The sequence below is a fragment of the Spea bombifrons genome, chromosome 7 (genome assembly GCF_027358695.1).
Source record: "Spea bombifrons isolate aSpeBom1 chromosome 7, aSpeBom1.2.pri, whole genome shotgun sequence".
Taxonomy (NCBI): domain Eukaryota; kingdom Metazoa; phylum Chordata; class Amphibia; order Anura; family Pelobatidae; genus Spea; species Spea bombifrons.
The window spans coordinates 14,648,668-14,661,550 of NC_071093.1; the positions used below are offsets into that span (position 1 = coordinate 14,648,668).

The following is a 12,883-nucleotide window of genomic DNA, read 5'->3' on the forward strand; positions in this document are numbered from 1 at the left end:
ACCAAGGTTGCCAATATTAGTGGCACTGCATATAGACCACAAGCTTCCAAAAGAACATATGTAACTTTTGTTCTAGAATGTATACATTTCTGATGTATTTTTTATATGTACATTATGTTAGCTAAAGCTTCCACTCACATTTCAGACCACTCTCCAACCCCTTCTGTTATAATAGTCTTTAAGATAGCTATTACTTATCTATGTAGAAATTCTACAATTGGACTTGACAGACTCAGCATCCACTATGATTGGACCTTTCCTTTAAAATTCTCGAGCATGAATAACAGTTCCTACAGTGACAGGTCTATATATATATATTACTGGATATGTCAATCCTTTATAAATAAATAGTATTATAATATGTATTTTTTAATGAACTTTAAGAATAACTGTTTCATACTAGAATAATCAGAAGTTTGTTGCTTTCTTTGTAAGTGTGGAGCAAAACATTGAGCTTGGACATTAGCCTCATATTTTATTTCACAAAGAAATGACCACTTATGCTCATGTGGTCTCATTTTAATAAACATTCCTTCTGTGTTTTGTTCCAGAAGTGTCTTGGTATTTAGAAAAAGCTCACACAGTTTACAGTCAAATCTAGTATAAAATCATAATTTAATAGGGGGTGTTCAGGCAAACTGACATTCCAAAGTGTTATATTTGGTGCTATTCATGTGGTTTTAGCAGCCAATCCAAATTGACCAAAAATGATTCTGACACTTTTATTTGTTTTTGGCCCATTTATTTTGAGGCAACAGATGAAGTTTCTCGCCAATTCAGTTTGTCCGAAAATTCTAGAGCATTTTTAATTCAGGAACATAATTTGTTGCCTGGTGCCCATGTTTATTCTCACTCATTCTCTCACCCTCCCACTCATTCTTTCACGCCCTCTAAATGTTTCCCTACCACATCTGCTTCTGCTGACCACTTCTGCTTTCACATTTTTTCTTATTCATCTTCTATCTTCATCCGCATCTCCTCTAATTATGGTAGAGAACATCACTGAAACCTCCGTCATTTTGCCCTAAGGTAAACCTAAGGGTAATATGGCAGCACCAGTGATGTCTTCTGCCGATCCTCCAATCCAATTTATGACCACAGAGATGCAGATGAGGATAGAAAATTGAAAATAGATTAAAGGTAGAAGAGAAAAGAGGAGGGGGTCTGGCCTCGTTTTTGTGGCTTCATACGAATCGCCAAATTTACTGACAAGTGTGGCCATATGGGGGATTTAATGTACTTATATATTGTGCTGGATGTAAAAATGTGCTATCACTACAATTTGTAAAAGCTGCATCCCTAGTAGTAGACTATTTTGTTTAACTTTTTTTTCTTTCCTCAGGACTATTTGTGCCTGGTAATTTATGAGATGTCTTGGATAGCTAAGGAAAGATGGCCATGACTGCTGGCTTGGGAACATTCTTGGTGCATGCAGGCACATGTCTGAAACTTTTTAGGGTTTTTAAAGAAATATCTCTCTATGTGTAATGTGAATGTTGTTCCTTCTTTTAGAATCCTAGTAATCCTAGAAAGATACCATGCACTATTCATAGACGTGACTATTTTCTGCCTGATAATACTCATTTGCCTCTTTGGTCTGTGATTGTTAGGGGTAGATGTTTAAAGTGAGGTCACAGAAAATTAAACATGGCAGTGTATGTTTCATACGTTAGGTGATTTTGTGTTTCGGCATAGGGCTACTAGAGACTTTAGGAAGGAGGATTGCATTAATCTGCCATTGGCCTAGAAAGCCATAGCTATAGGCCTAAGTAGTCAATGTATTGCCTGGATAGTGTATATTTACATAATTTGTTGAAAAGTAATAATTCAGTTTCACTAGTATTTCCTATGTAATGATTTTTCTCTTAATAATGTTTTAAGCATTTTATGCACTGAAAACAGCTTGCATTCATTTATGCCAGAACGACTAGTAACTCTGCTACCTGTGAACCACATTTGCATATGTCAAGAATCATGAGCATTAAATACACTAACATCAAACATTTGAAGGTATTCTGTTCCTATGTGTTATGCCACAAATAACTTTAATGAAAGGAAAACAAAATAGGGAAAACGTGTTTACAGCCAAGAAATGCTGAGGTAATTTAGTTAAATGTGCTTGCCAGGAACAAGTAGTGCTGTCATTAATAAAATGTACTTTATTTGCAATGAATGATAACTAAGTGGCTGTTGTCAAAAATAACTTTGCGCCAGAAATTACATTCATATTAGATAAACATTGGCAAATTATATGGAGGGTTAAAAAAAATACGATTTGAAAAGGATTATATATATTTGCTTAAATGTGATATATTTGAAGCTTCAACATGATAAAATGAAGTCTAGTAGTCATATCACTGATGGCTTAGACACATAGACCATTGGTGTCCTTTTCCTCATCATCCTATCTAAGAACATCCCAGGTTGACTCATCTGGAGTACCCTCCATTGCTCTGTTCCAGTGATGGGGAAGCCACATCATGAGGGCAGGATTAGTCCTGGCATAGGATGTAAAATAGGTGAAATGCAATCCACAGTTGTAAGATTATGAGATGGACTCGTTTTCTTTATGATATATATGGATGTATGCACTTGCATGAATCCCTTGCAATAAAACCCATTTCTTAATGCTGTTTCTAAATGATACTTGTCTGGGTCAATTTCTTGTTTGTTGCTGGCATTTTTAAACAAGTCTTTAAGCTTGCACCATCATCCATTTTTAATATTTACCTAGTTTATTTTTGTTTTTACTGTAAACATAATACAATTACAAATGTAACTATACACTGCTTATGAATTACTGAAATAATTTAAAATGAAAGGAAATTTAGAGTGCAGTATGCCTTTTAGTATTATTAATAAAAAAAACACTACATACAATAAAAAACAAAAACCTGGTATTGTGACAAACAAATATGTTTAAATGCATGAAAATGATGGTCTGCTTAGAATGAGAAACAAAAGAAAGAATCACTTTCATACAAGGGACATAGAGGTTGTAATTGCAGAAGGACATTTTTTCAATGGCAGAAATAATCAGATTTGGTTAACCAGTTTACTTACCATGATACCCGTATGAAGAATTATGTAGTGCACAGTTTGGGCAACATCAGCTGCATGAACCAAATTGTGGTATGGATTCCTGTACTTACTGTAGCCAGCTTCCAAAGCTTCCACAAATGAAACAAGACAGGCAACAGGGATCTGAAATAGATTATCATTATATATATAATGTTATCATATAACTTATCTAAAGAAAGCAAGACAGCACACCTAGAATTTCCATTGCCTTGAACAGAACATGTGCTCGTTAATTTTTTTTGCATATAGACAATTCCCTCCATTAATATTGGCACCTTTGTAAATATGAGCAAAGAAGGCAATGACAAATTATTTTTATTGTTTAAACTTATTATATTCTATTTAAAAAATATTCTGCACTCATGGATATCAAACAACTGCAAACACAACACAGGTTTCTAAAAAATTGTGAAATATATGTGTGACACAATTATTGGCTCCCTTTTAGTCAATACTTTGTGCTACCTCCTTTTGCCAATATAAGAGCTTTTTTTACAATAATTCCAAATAACATACAGGGAAAAGAAACAAGAAAAAATACATAGTGTAGAATGTTCAAACTAATAAAAATAAAAAAGAGGAGTGTGTGTCTATGCACTCACCAAACTCTAAATATGAAAAGGCTCTTCAAAAAACCATATCTTTATTTCTACTATCCTTAATATTAAACAGAAACACATCCTATTGTGCAATATCACAAACGCAAAATAAGGGTAAAGAAATTGAAACTACTCACAATGGTGCATGCACATGAATATAATCTTCAGATGTTCATCATGACTCCAATCTACAATTTCTTTCTTCACCCAAGTGGTGTGGCTATAATGCCTTGATGTCGAGGCATTCAGCAACACAGAGATCTGTAGCAGGGGCCCCGTGTGGCATCAGACGCCAATGTCCACCATATATTGTATGGTGATGGTCGCCGGATTTAAAAGCGCGTAGGAGGCGATCAAAAGTCTCCCCAAACCCTCCTGAGAACTCTGCATTATTGCATTCAACCGTGCAAGTCAATGGGGCCTAGCTTTCTAATCACAATATGATTGTTAAAATAAATGTAAAAAATATATATATATAATTGGTAACATGTAAAAATAATTCCCCACCATCAAGGGAACCTTCCAGTTCCAATAAAATGTAAAAAAAAATATATATATATATATATATATATATATATGTTTATTTTTATGAGCAAGTTGTAAAATCAACGCTATATCTTCACAACAATTTGGCATGGAAAGAGTTAAGATATTGGCATGCTAAATGCCCATGGAGTGTATAGTTTTTGAAAATGTATGATTTTAAGGGGTAAATCAAATTGGCCAGGGTTCAAAGACGTTCCAAAAATAGGACATGGGCACAGGCTGACCAGATGTCAAAATTCCAAAAAAATGCACACCTCACAAAGGTGGCCTTTTACCTCCCAAAGAATCCAACAAACCCATGCATGGTGGTATTACTGTGCTCAGGAGATGTTGCTAAACCCATATTGGGGTCTAGCAACATCTCCTGAGTGACATAAGTGACATATACCAGGAGCGGTAAATTCATACCTGAAGTACAATGTGTGTGGAAATAAAAAGCACACAAAATACCACCAAAAATTATGACAAAGGCTGGTGGTAAAATGTGTCCATGGAAAGGGTGTGCAGTATTTGAAATACCCTGAGGTGTCTAGTTTTCAAAAATATATGATTTGATGGGGTAAATTGAACTGACCTACTTTAAAGTTCTCCCAAATAGGATGTGGGCAGAATTTTCATCATGTCAAAATTCCAATTTTAAAAATGCACACTTCCCAAATGTGGCCTTTTAGTCTCCAAACTGACAAATTTTGACTATGACTGGCAATAGAATTAGTGCCTGGAAAGGGTTAAATTGTGACACAATTCCAGGTTAAAATAGTGAATTGCCCCAAATTCAGCCTATTGCCCCCGAAGCACCCTAACAAACCTATGGGTGGTATCACTGTACTAGGGAGATGTTGCTGAACACATATTGGGGTGTTGTTTGGTAGTTACTACCACAAAGTTTGACAAAGACTGGTGGTAGAATAAGTGCATAGAAAGAGTTAAAATACTAGCTTTTGAAATACCCTAGTGTCTAGGGTGTCTAGTCTAATATATGGTTTGATGGGATAAATTGCATTGGTCAGCTTCAAAGATGTCCCAAATAGCACATGGGGGCAGAATTACCAGATTTGGAAAAATCAATCAATAACACTCCTTGTACTTATTGCCCCATAACTTGCAAAAACAAGAAAAAAATATTGGGTATTTCTAAAATCAGGACAAATAGTAGAATCTAATCAGCAGGTTTTTTTAATTAGCTTTTATAGATTAGTAAAAGATTTTTTAAGTAAAAATCAGAAAAAAGTCCTTTTTTCTAAATTTTTTGCATATTTTATACTTTTTTATAGTAACTTATATGACACAATCAAAATAATGGCATCTAAATAAAGCCCTTCTTGTCCTGAAAAAAAAAAAATATATAACGTGTGTGGCTTCAGTAAATGAGAAAGAAAAAAATTACAGCTAAATACAAGCGCCATGGAAATGTTGAAACAGCCATTGTCAATCAGCCATTGTCACGAAGGGGTTAAAGTGCTTTGTGCTTCTTAAAGTGCTGGATAGATCCATGAAGTAGTATATGTAGATGCTGGACCAGTGGCGGAACTACCGGGGTAGCGACTGCGACCGGGCCCTGGAGTTCTGCCACTCAAGGGGGCCCAAGCAGGGCCGGACTGGCCCACCGGGATACCAGGAAATTTCCCGGTGGGCCTGCAGATTCGTGGGCCCGGCGGCCGGCGGAGCAGGATTGGAAGCCGCCTCCGGCGCCAGGGGCGGGCTGGGCAGGGGGACAATTGCGCTACTTTAATTATTTTTTATTATTATTTAATATGGCAAGCCGGACCGGCTTGCAATATTAAATAATAAAAAAAAAGAATTAAAGTAGCGCCGGCCGCATCAGCCCTGTACGATGGCCGCCTAGTGATGGGAGCAGCGCGAGGGGTGAAAGCTCCGCCCCCTCGCACGGACCTTTCACCCCTCACGCTGCTCCCATCACTATGCGGCCATCAGATTGTTGGAAATCTAATCTAAACAGCCGCTGCGTGCTGATGCCGCCGGCCGGAGCTACTTTAATACTTTATTTATTTATTTTTAATATGGCAAGCCGATCCGGCATATTAAATAAATTAAAAAAAGGATTAAAGTAGCTCTGGCCGGCGGGATCAGCACGCACCGGCCGTTTAGATTAAATTTCCAGCAATCTGATGGCCGCCTAGTGATGATGAGACTGAGAGTAGGGTGAGGGGTGAAAGCTCCGCCCCCTCGCACTCAGACTGCTGGAGCACCGGATGTCGGGTCAGTGACATCCTGTTACCATAGAAAACGGCAGTCTGCAGCGACCAGAGGACGGAGGACAAGATGAAAAAGCCCCAAAGTGGAAGTAGAAGGTCAGTAAACTCATTTATTTTTTGTACAAACTGTATAATATTTTTTTGTATTTTTTAAAAATGTGTGTGTATGTGTGCTTTTTTAAATGATTAAACAAAAAAAAAGAAATCTCTGTCTGTATGTGTTCACATGTTCAGCCCCCCCATGTCATTGCTGTCCCAATTCAGCCCCCCATGTTATCTCTGTCACCAATGAGCCCCTCCCAGTGTCACCCCTGTCCCCATTCAGCTCCCCAGTGTCACCTCTGTCCCCATTCAGGAGGCAGAGTGCCCCATGATATGCCTTTTAACCACCCTATATGCGACTGTCTCCAGAAATGCCTTATAACCCCTATATACCACTCTGTCTCTATAAATGCCTTTTAACCCCCTATATGCCACTCTGCCTCTAAAGTACCTTTGCTTCTTTAAAGTGCTATGTGCCTCCTTAAGACACTATATTGAAGCCACATACTTTAATTAAAGTGATAGGTGCCTTAATTCAAAAGCATTTGGCCATTCAAAATATATAGATAAATAAATAAATACTATAAACCGAAAGTCACTTTGAAGTCCACTTTCCTCAAATAAGATCCACTCTCCTCAGCGCGGTTGGGCACTGGCTTCTTCAAGAGGAAAATCATTTTCCTATAAAGCTTGATGAGGTTTGACAATACATGGCAAGGGATCTGAGACCATTCCTCCATACAGAATCACATAATTACCTAATATTTATACCCTTCTGAAACAGGAAGTCATGGTTGAACAATTTTCTGTTCCTAGTCAACCAGGTGTACTAAAAAATGTAAAATATAAATGGGAATATTTGAATTCATAGGGGTGCCAATAATTGTGCCACACACATATATTTTACATTTTTTTGAATAAAACTGTGTTGTGTTTGCAATTGTTTTATATCCATGAGAGCAGAGTATTTTTTGAAGAAAAGATCAAAAGGTTAAACAATAAAGACAATTTTTCACAGCCTTCTTTGCTCATATTTAACAAGGGTGTAGAGCCCTGCGCGGGACTGCTTTTTGAATCCCGCTCCCGCCCGCTCCCGCTCTTTTGAATCCTGCTCCCGCAATGTGGGTGTTCCGCTCCCGCCACATTTGTGGCAAATCACCCCCGCCTCCTTACCTGATTTGCCGCGCAGTCCCGCAAGGCTGCCCTCGAGTTGTTCCCTCACAGTGTTTCTTCTCTTGCTCCGCCCAGGAACAAGGCGGAGTCACAGGAAGTGATGTCACATCACGTGACTCCGCCTTGTTCATGGGCGGAGCAAGATAGGAGACACTGTAATGGAGCAGCAAGAAGGCATCCTTGCGGGACTGCGCGGGATTTCCGGGACCCGCAGGTACAGTGCCTGACCGTCAGCTCCCGCCCGCAGCCCCAGAAAGACTGCCCGCGCCCGCAAGTTTTTTGGCAGGTCCCGCGGGACCCGCCTCCCAATGCAGTCCTCTACAAGGGTGCCAGTATCAGTGGACACATCTCCATTAAGTTCCACCTTGCTGTTGATGCAGGAGAAGAAAAAAAATTCCTTTCTTAACTCTAAAATGGCAATTGGATTTCTCACTTAATCAAAAAAGGATAACAAACCATGGCCTTATAACCAATTATATCCCTGTATATTACAGCCCATAGTTAAAGGCTGCTATTGAATTTGATCGGATAACCTCTGTGGGTATGAATTTGATATCCTTATTGTTCTTATAATAATTAACTTTTTCTGTCTAACACAATGCATGAAATATAATATTGCAATGTTGTAATTAAACAAATGTTGTTAGAATGGGCTATATTTTAAGATAGTTATAAGTTTATATTTAAACTTACATTAGGTTTAGCAACATGTATGTCATAAAAAAGTGGTATTTCTGGCTACTTCTAAATTCATCAGTACAGTATATGCATAGATATAACTAAAATCTAAAACAGATCCTTAACATGTCACTTGCTATGAATTAATTTTCATAGTTTCTTTTAACTAGTTCTCATTAAATAGAAATTGTGCAGAATAGGCAACTGTGCTATTTTAGGAAAAAGGAAACATTTTTACCTTAAAGCGATTTACAAGGTCATATCTGGTAAACAATTCATAGACCATGAATTTAAGAGAATGTTCTCCGCTTGCCTCATTCAAGGAAAACACATTAAAAGACCAACGGTCAAGATCCTGTTAAAGAAAATGGAGACATATTACACGTAAACAGAATTATGCTATTAGCACAATCTAAAACAAAAAAGTATGAACATTAGCTAAATGATTTTAAATAATTATGCCAACTAAATAATTAAAAATTATGCAATCTGAGTTAACAGGTAACTGTGGGGAACTTGAGGGACCAATCCACTGACAGACTTTTTGGCCACAAGTCTTCCATGAAGACCACTTCTGACAAGACTTCTCTGGACAATAGATAGGTGTACCGGGGTCCCACTCTTTTCTGCCAATGCTGAGCTGATGGCACTGCTGAACATCTTCCAATTGCAAAGTGGAGTAAGCATGATTTGTATTTTATCTGCTGTACTAAATTTCCTTAGGTGACCACCGCGTTTACAGTCCTTAACATTGCTCATTTCTTTGTGCTTTTTCAAAAGAGCTTGGGCAGAACATCTGGAATCCCCTGTCTGCCTTGTAATTTCTGCCCGGGAGAGACTTTGCTGATGCAGTATACATTGTGCCTTGTTGCTGTGCTCAATCTTGCCATGGTGTATGACTTTTAACTTTAAACATTGTCTTCAGCAACCTCACCTTGGTGGTGAGTTTGGCTGTTCCTCAGCTGTTTCTGTTTCAGTTAATGATTGTGTTTCAACATACATCATAAATTGATAATCATTAGCACATGTTTTGGTCAAAAAAATTACGTTACGTAACATGACACCGCAGTGAAACTGAGGCTGCCCGCACAGTGTCCAAGCAGCCAGACAGAAAGCTGCAGGAAAGGTGAGAGGTAAGCGAGGGTGGGAATGTATGTATGTGTGTTTGTACATATGTATGGATGTGAGCATTGATGTGTAATTGTTTGAGAATGGATGTTTAATTGTGTGTGTGTGTGTGTGAGCATGGATGTGCAATTGTGTGGGTTTGAGCATGGATATGTAATGGTGTGTGTGAGTATGGATGTGTAATTGTGTGTGAGAGCACAAATGTGTTATTGTGTGTGAAAGCACAAACGTATAATTGTGTATATGTAAGTGTTTGTGTGTGAGCATGTATGAGTAAGTGAGATGGAGTGTGCATTAGAATCAATGTGTGTGTTAGTGAGTTTGAGTAAGTGTGTGTTATTTGTGTAAGTGTGTTTATATATGTGTGCCAGAGTGTCAGGCTCATCATATTGTAGCCCTTAACTGGATGTTTGAGTCCAGAGCGCAGGAGTGTAAGAACAAATGACACAAGCAGAATGTTTGGTTATAGGTTATAATACAAAAGCAACGCAAGACATCTCACCAGAAGCAGCAGAGTAGGAGGCATATCATGCATACAGACTGCTGGGGAGTATGAGAGTAGAAAAGTCCAGGTATTCAAAAGGGTGTGGGACAGGTAGCAAGCAAAAAATGGAAATCCAGTAGGCAGTCTGGGTGAAAGCGGTAACAGGCAGACAGACAGGCAGGCAGGCAGGCAAATCCAACAGGAAGATCCAGCGTCTGGCATGAACTATGGCTCCAAAGAACTTAATGATCTCACACCTCTGTTACTGGGAGGCAGGGATATAAAGCCTGTTAATCAGATCAAGTGTGAGTTGTCGAGGCTTCAGGTGAGGGAGGCAGGGTAATGGTATAACAAAACACAGCTGAACATAAATACACAGCACATTAATTATATACATAGCAAGACATGCATACATGGTACAGGATGCCACAAAGGACGGGCAACAAGGCAAGGAACACAGGGGATGGAGAGAAGAACTGAGATGTATAAGGGAAAGAGGGCAAAGGTACATAAAATACATACAGAAATAAACAGGACAACAAGCTGTGGAGAGGAGTTTAACTCCAGGCAGACCACTTAAAGGGGCGGCCACGCCTGGCAGTTTGCAGGGCTGGGGCTGAACCCTGACACAGAGTGTATGTTGGAAGGGACAAAGAAGGCCCAGATACATTGTTTGGGGGCAATGATGGCACCAACCAGCTGTTGTAATTTACGCACCAGGGTTTCTAGTTACTCCCCTGGTCACACCAAATATTGATTTAATTTAGATTTTTCTTCAGTTCACTAACTTTGCATTTTGTTAAACCAGAAAAATAAACTATTAACATGTCCATGTTTGAAAGCACATATTTTTGACTATTTTTGAACGCCTTCTTACTTTTCAGCATTTTTTCACACCTGCCTACAATTTTTGCTGGTGTTATGTAAATAAAAGATAATAGAACACTATGATTCCACTATCCCATCGTTAGCAAAACATCTCATAATTTTGAACTAATCAAATAATTTGAGCATAGTCCAATAATGGCACATTTCTTAAATTTTAAATATTTTTCAAATTGTGTTCAGTTCGAAAAACGCACACCTTATTTTGTTAAGGTGTCAAAACTATATAAAATTTAGGATGCCCGAAAACTATAGCTCATAGAACATATTCTTGGAAGCACAGATGTTTCATGTTTTAATCATTTTCAGATGTTTTTGTTTCTTATCGTTAATGTGAGATGTTATCTCTTTTACTGCTGATCTAATGCACACGACTTATCAAACACACCATTTAATTTTTGTATGACAAATGTTTATCTTTGCTCTTTGAAAACTAAAGATCAATCCACCCAATGTAGTTTAATAAGGCAAAATTCATAAATGTTGTTTTTTCGTCATACAGCAATGTGTTTTAACTCAGTCTAGAGCATTGCTGTCTAACTAGCTTTTTAACCCAAAAGGCCCCATGCCATTCAGATGCTTAACGCAATTAAGTAAATGATGTAATAAATAGTATCTATTTAATTTGCTGATAGTTGTAGAAATTAACTATAATGGGCTTCATAGGGCCTGCAGCCATTCAGTTTGACCACACTGGTCTAAAACAGCCTTGGTCTAGCACAGGCATCAAGGAAAGACAGGAGCAAGAACAAGTGTGGCAATGTTCTCTGTGTGGTGGCAGGAAAAGGAATAGTGAGTGGGAGCTACACGTTTAATCGGTAGGGACACAGTCACCTAAAAACAACAACTATATATAATATAAAGTACATTTCATATTTATTCATACGCATGTGAAACTTTGACAAAAGCATTCATTAACTTCACAGAACATTAACTGTGCATCAAAACAGGCTAATTTAAGAACTAACAACACAGTGCCAAGCTATGCCCAGTGATTGGCAAATTATGACATGTTTTTTTCAAAAAATGACAATCAAATTTCTTCATAACCCTTCATTTAGTTTTGTAGCACATCAAGGTTCAATCTTAATAATATTGGTAACATGCTTTTTGCAAAGTTTAATAAGGTAAAAACACTATTCTCGAGTGGTTTCTGACAGGTCATGTAGTGAAAAGATCTCAAATCCCTTTACATTTGCTATTTTAGAGCTAACTACAGCTCAAAATACTACTATTCAGCTTTTGATCTAAAAACAGTTATCAAGCATGCAATGAGCAGAACAGACATTCAATCACAGCGCCCACATGGGCTTCTTGTGTCACAGTGAAGTTGCATGAAAGCATACAGTATGTTGTCATATTCTTGCATTCTCCTTCAATCCGTGACAAGGTAAGAGCCACGTCTAGTCCCAGCCCAACCTCTAGCTACACCCTGTCCACACATAGTCATATGTCACTTATCTCTAATCACCCCCCCAACAAAGATATCATATTTTCAGCTTCTGAAATATATAGATAGATAGATAGATAGATAGATAGATAGATAGATAGATAGATAGATAGATAGATAGATAGATAGATAGATCATTACATATACACAAATATTAAATGCCTATTAAAAGTTTGCACAAAACATCTCTTGGTTCAGTAGAGTGACCATCACTGCAGCCATTACAATCAGCACAACATGTAAAACATGATCAATGTGTACTCAGGAACCACAGAAGTCTAAAGGAAGAGTTGGTGAGAGAGTTTGCAAGAGGGATTGAGGTTTAACCTCCCTAACTTCACTATTCATTATGAAGGGACATAATTGTCAAGTTTCTCCAGCAAGAACGGTTGAGCTGGCCCTTAATGCATAATGCAATATGTGAGGAAGCTTTGAAGAAATGTCACTGAATTCACTATGCATTATAAAATGCTAGTCATGCTCCCCCAGCAGCAGAAGCTCACTCACTTTGATAATGTGTAGTGAAGATAAAGGGCTGAAACATGAAACCACAACTCTCTTGTCAACTCTCCCTTAACCATACACAGATACACTTGTAATT

The 12,883-nt window shown here is 38.1% G+C and overlaps 1 protein-coding gene across 1 annotated transcript in view; it reads right to left on the reverse strand.

Moving 5' to 3' along the window:
• The window catches only part of PDE1A (phosphodiesterase 1A), a 114,866-nt gene that overhangs the window by 21,330 nt on the left and 80,653 nt on the right, over positions 1-12,883 (reverse strand). The window contains exons 5-6 of the mRNA XM_053471946.1: positions 8,574-8,690; positions 3,064-3,204 (exon numbers count right to left, since the gene is read on the reverse strand). Of these exons, the coding sequence (XP_053327921.1) occupies positions 3,064-3,204; positions 8,574-8,690 (258 nt within the window). The remainder of the gene's footprint in view (positions 1-3,063; positions 3,205-8,573; positions 8,691-12,883) is intronic.